General features: G+C 56.5%; 1 protein-coding gene across 1 annotated transcript in view; it reads right to left on the reverse strand.

The window, feature by feature from the left end:
* LOC120764097 (hexokinase-2-like) overlaps positions 1-5667 on the reverse strand; it is a 28317-nt gene extending 22650 nt beyond the window's left edge. The window contains 1 exon segment of the mRNA XM_040087850.1: positions 5497-5667. Coding sequence (XP_039943784.1) covers positions 5497-5559 — 63 coding nt within the window. The 5' untranslated portion in view covers positions 5560-5667.
* Positions 5668-6000: the final 333 nt, after the last annotated feature.

A 6000-nucleotide genomic window follows, 5' to 3' on the forward strand; every position in this document is an offset into this window, starting at 1 on the left:
AAACTGAAGGGAAAAGGAAGGGATAGAAGCTGGAAGCGTTGGGCATGCCCCAGCCCAGGACATCGTGTTAAAGCTCCAGATCACGGAGCAGCTGTGGGTGTAAATGAGCTCAATGCCACGTTTTTGAACCAGACCCCAGCAAATCCCCATCTCTTGGCTCAAGGCTGTCTCCAAGGCTCAGCTCATTTCCATGCCGGATGCTGGAGAGGTGCCCAGGGTCGCCTGTCCCGGCTGCACGGCCACCGCTGGGAAAGGTCCGCCCGCCCCACAACTCAGGAAATCTCAACTTGCCCAATTTCTGCTGCTGGGTGACCTGAGCTGAGCCAAGCTGAGATGAGCTGTGCTGAGCTTAAAGCAACCCAAAAAAACAGCTTTAGATTTCCAAACTTGTAGCTCCATTGCCAGCACTGCAGCTGGATACCGTTCTACTCCTCAAGACTCTTCTTAAGGAGCCTGGACCCCAAAGGATCAGTGCTGTGGAAATATTAATTAACTAATCTACAAATAACTCAATTCCAAGTCAATGCCATTCTCCATAGAAAAGAGTGGGAGCTGTTCAGCCTGGAGAGGAGAAGCCTAAAGGGGCTCCAGGAGGGCTGGAGAGGGAATCTGGACAAGGGCCTGGAGGGACAGGACACAGAGAATGGTTTTCCACTGCCAGAGGGCAGGGTTAGATGGGATATTGGGAAGGAATTCTTCCCTAGGAGGGTGTGGAGGCCCTGGTACAGGGTGTCCAGAGCAGCTGTGGCTGTCCCTGGATCCCTGGAAGTGTCCAGGTCAGGTTGGACACTTTTGGACACTGGAGCTCCCTGGGACAGTGGGAGGTGTCCCTGCCATGGCAGGGGGAGGCACTGGATGGGCTTTAGGGTCCCTTCCAACCCAAACCGTTCCAGGATTCTGTAAATTCCTTGGCTCACACATTGCCCTTGCAGGGATGCTGGGGACTCTCTCCCTATCTCTCGGGCACACGGGGCAAGGCTGCTGAGGGTGACAACGCTGGCACCACGCCACCGCCTCCTGCCCAGCAGGAAGGGGAAGGGCCCGGGGAGCTTTGTTCCTTTCGTGCACTAAGGTCCCAGATACTTCTTTCCCATTAATGATCCCAGGTTCCAAGAAGGGGAAGCTGTTTGACTTTTGTTTTTGTTTTACCCTGAATCCTTTTCTAGAGCCACGTGGCTGCCAGGAACTAGAGGGGAAGCACGTGTTTCCCATCCCTCGGCATCTCCCCCCGGCACTTTTCAGAGGGATGTGACTAATTCCAGCAGCTTTTTGAGCAAAAGCAGAATGCTGGGAGAGGGTGGCTGCTTTCTGGGATAGATTCTTCACTTTTTTTGGCAACAAAGGCAAACATTTGTTGACTGTAAGATGACAGAGCAGTGTTCACATTTGGGGAAGGCTGGAACACCCCAAAACCCACAGCATGAGCTGTCGCTCTTCTCTCCAGGGAAATTTTTGCTGGGAATTATATTTTCTTTAAATTATTTCCCCCCTATCCCAGTTTTTAACTTCAAGCGTGCTGTTTTGTAAGAACCCCTGAAGTTTTAGGGAATGATGGCTCTCTCCCAGCTTCTCTGGGAGGGGGATGCTGTGCAAGCACCAGCCATGCTCCCACCCCACCCGAATCTGTGGTGGGATGCGAGGAATTTGGGGAAAGCGAGGCAGAGGGAGCAGCAGAGGCTACAGGGTGAAGGCCTTAAGCGCTGGGAAGGTTTTATCCCCTGTCTCAAGGCAGAGCCTGTTCCATGTCCTCAGTCCCTGCGCTGCCCATGCCTGTCCCTGTTTCCCACCCCCGGTGACTCAGAGCAGGGAACCGGCTCGTCCCCTTCCCCGACGTCCCGTGGGTGACACAGGGGTGATGCTGGGCTGCACCCACCCTCCCCAGCCCTGGCCCTGGTGGCACCCACGTCCCTCAGCTCCTCCACGCTGACTCCAAGGCCATGTGCCCTCCCCACCATGGCCAAGCCTCGGATGACACACGCCTGGAGTCATCCTGAACTCGGGTGAGTCAGATGTTTCCTGCTTGGCCGGTTCCTCCCCATCCTCAGCCCCGGGACAGCAGCTGGATCCACGCCGGAGGTGGAGCCGGGCACTCACAGCGAGGAAGTGACACCACGGAGCATCCACTGACCCATCCTCAGGTGACCCCACTGCCCCACAGCCCCACTAAAACTCAGTTCAGCCAGGAAAATGCTCTGCCTTCCGGTTCTGGAACTGGAGACATCCAACTGCTCCTGTCCCTGCCACTCATCATCCTTCTCCCCGTGCTAAACCCAGAAGGTCTTTGGGGCAGGGATCCCAAAGATGCTCAGATGCTGAATGGCAAAGCCTCACTGGCCCCAGGAATCCCCCCTCAGATGGTGGGAGCATCCCCCTGTAGAGGGGAAACTGAGGCTGGGGAGCTCTGATGAGGTGGAGAGGAGCAAGGGGACACAGGATGGCTTCCCAAAGGTGGGAAAAGCTGTCCTAGCATTGACCTTGGCTCCTGCCATCGACCTCGGCAGCCTCAAGGAAAGGTGTTACGTTGGTTTTCCAGGAATATGTCATAGGTGCCCCTTCCATATCCACAGAGGCAGCCAGGGAGGAATCAGCTGGGTAAAACTAATCCCTCGGCAAAAGAAAAAATAAAACTAAAAAAAAAATTAGGAAAACCTGCCCCTGCTTGGGGAAGGCCACAAATGCAGGAAAATCATTCCTCCCTTTTGAAGGAGGGAAGGGGAAGAAAAGACGCTCAGCCCCCACTCCCGTGGCATGACAAGGCTGAGGGACCAGGAAGCCCAGGGTGAGCCGGCACATCCCAGGGGAACACAGGGCAGCAGCGGCAAACTTTCAAGCCGGGATCTCAAAGGACGCTGATGAGGTTAATTAAAGTTTGCACAATCCCTTGGGGGTTAGATAAGTCTGGACAACCCACTTTCCAGGCAGGAAAAGGGCAGGAGTTGGGGAGGAAGGTAATATGGCCCCAGATGAGTGGCAGAACAGGTAAAGCTGCTCCATGGCAAGAATGGGAAGAAAAATCCCATTTTTGAGGCTATTTTCAAGGCCTCGAGGTGGACACAAACCACAACATTTGGAAAAGGCACTTTTTTACCCCAGCTGAGCTCCTTTTCTCCATGATCCAAAGGGAAAACACATCCCAGGCTACCACCTTTTTTTTTTTTTTTCCCGAAATACAGGGTTTGATAAGAAGACCCAACCAAACAAATCACAGCTTTCCAAGAATTTCATCCCCTACACCTCCCTGTGCTGGGGACTCCCTGGCTTTTCCCTTTGCCTGGGGAGATTTATAAACCAGGAATCATTTCTACACCCACGGTGGGAGCAGCCAGGTCGGACAGCTGGCTTCTCCCCCCTCTCCCTGAGCCGAGCTGAACTCCGTGCTCTCTCCCAGCTTTGCCTCACCGGGAGGATTCACAGGAATTTGTTTAAAAATATCCCAGAGAAATCCAGTTGTGGAGGCGGCCAGGAGGGCAGTGCCATTCTCCCACAGTATCCCAAGCCCTGGCCGGCGGCTCCTGGATATTTTTTTTCCACCCTCACATCTCAACAACATTTTCTTATTTGGGTTTTGGAGCCGGGAGGGAAAAGAAGCCGGTTACTGAGGCTTCGCACGCCCTTCTCCCAGTGGGTAAGGAAGGCGAATTCCTCCATCCAAGCTTTCCCTCTGCATTATTCCGAGCTCCCGATAAGGAAGGCGTGAGCAGCCCGGAGCCCAGGGCTGGGCTGTGCCGCTGGCCTATTTCTGCCAGGGTTACACAACCCCTTCCGTGGATTTGGCTGTTGCACAACCCCGGGGCCACCGGCGAGCAGAGGGAGAAGCCGAGCCCGTATTTCCTTACGGATCGCTTTGCCGTGGGAAGTTTTCCCTGCACTTTGTTTAAGCTGGGGTTGGGGTTGTTTGTTTTTTTTTTTTTCGGTTGGTTGGGGGTTTTTTCGTTCGGTTTTTTTTTTTGTTTTTTTGTTTTTTTAATGCTCTGCCTCGATTTCCTTCCTGTTTAACACCCGGTGAAGGGGCCAACGTGGCAAGTTTCACTTCCCCGGTGGCATCTCTAGGATTATCCCAGGTCTCTCCAAGCATTTTCCTCTGCTTTTTTAATGGCGATATTTGCAAATCCCGACCACCTCACACTTTGATCAGCCGTTCCTGACCACTTCGCAGAGTCAGGAATTACAGACGAAATTCCTCTCTGCCCTATTCCCTGATGCCAGCGGAGCACCGCAGGACACTGAGCCTCTGCACTCTCTCCCATCCAGCATTTTTTCTCTTGGAAGAATTTATTAAGCCCAGCCTAAGCGCTGTCCTGGCCAGACAAAGGCTGGCTGCTCCCGCAGCCCTGGGCGAGCAGGAACGCTCGAGCTTTTCCAGTGCCTGAGCTCAGGAGGCAGGGGTGACCAGCACTCCGTGCATCCATCCCAACGGGACGCGGCTGCTTGGGCTTGCAGTCTGGGAACAGGCTCGGGGGAGTTCAGGACCCCCAAATAAAGAATTCAGAACCACAAAGTTACGGGAACGGGAGACAGAAAGGTGTTTTCCGTCACTGTCAGCGCAGGGATGGGGGGGCAGGCGCGGCTTGGGGCGGGGGTCACCGCGCGGGGAAGGGGACTCGGGGGGCAAGTGCCACCTTCGGGCTCGTGCCTCGGGCTGACCCCGCTCCCCACCGGGGGCTTCGGCTCCTTGCCCTGGGAGGAGGGGAGCGGAGGAACGGGCTCCCGGGGATGCTCCGCGCCCGCGGATGCTCCGCGCCGGCGGGAAGCGGCGACACGTGCTGCGCGGGGCGGCCGCGGGGGTCCCGGCTCCGGCGGGGAGAGACAAGGAGATTCCCCCCTTTCCTCCTCCTCCTCCTTCTCCTCCTTCTCCTCCTCCTCCCCCTCCGCCCGCCCGGCCACGCGGGGTCCCGCGGCCGCGGCACGTACCGCACGCGGCCTCCGCCCGCCGGCCCGGCCGCTGCGCCCCGCTTCCCCTTCGCTCCCCGGTTATTTCGCCTCCTGTTCCCTTTTAGAAACTTTTGGGGGGTTTTTTTGTTTGTTTGTTTTTTTCTCCCCCCCCCCCTTTTTTTTCCCCATTTACTTTTTTTTTTACCTTCCCCCTCTTTTTTGCTCTTTTTACACCTTTCCTCTCCTTTTTCCCTTTTCCCTTTTTCCGCTTTTTTTTCTTTTTTCCTTCTTCCTTTCCCATCATTTTTTCCAACTTTTTTCCCTCATTCTTCTTCTTTTCCCCCTTAATTCCCCTTTCCCTTTCCTTCCCTTTTCTTTTTGTCCTCTCCCTCTTCACTCTCCCTTCTCCCTTTCCCTCCTTTTTTGTTTTTTTTTACTTTTACCCATCTTTTTTTTCTTTTTCTTCCCTTTTTCTCTTCTCCCATTTTCTCTTCTTCCCCCCCCTTTTTTTTCTTTTTCCACTCCCCTTCCCCTTTTCCTCTCCACTTTTCCCTTCTCACCTTTCCCATTCCCTCTCCCATTTTTCCCTCCTCACTTTCACCCCGTGCGCCGCGCCCCCCTCACCTTCTGCGCCTGGTCATGGCTGAGCTCGGTGAAGAAGTAAGCGAGGAGGTGCGATGCGATCATGGCGGGAGCGGAGCGCTCGGCCCGGTTCGGCCCGGCTCGGCTCGGCTCGGCTCGGCTCGGCTCGGCTCGGCTCGACTCGGCTCGGCCCGGCTCGGTGGGAGCAGAGCGGCCCCGGCAGCGCCGCGCGCTCCCCGCGCCAATCGCGCTCATTGAGGAGCTTCCCCCGGGCCGGTGACGCGGCCGCGCCGCCGCTCCCCATTGGCTGAGCCGCGAGGGTGTGTGCCCGGCGCGCGCGGGGGGCGGGGCCGCGCCCAGCCCGGGGGGCTGCGGGGGCACTGGGGGTGCATTGGGAGGGCACTGAGAGGACACTGGGGGGGGACACTGGGGGTGCATTGGGGAACACTGGGGGGCACGGGGGGAGACACTGGGGGTGCATTGGGAGGGCACTGAGAGGGCACTGGGGGGGGACACGGGGTGCATTGGGAGGGCACTGGGGGGACA

This window comes from Hirundo rustica, chromosome 28 (genome assembly GCF_015227805.2).
Source record: "Hirundo rustica isolate bHirRus1 chromosome 28, bHirRus1.pri.v3, whole genome shotgun sequence".
Classification (NCBI taxonomy): domain Eukaryota; kingdom Metazoa; phylum Chordata; class Aves; order Passeriformes; family Hirundinidae; genus Hirundo; species Hirundo rustica.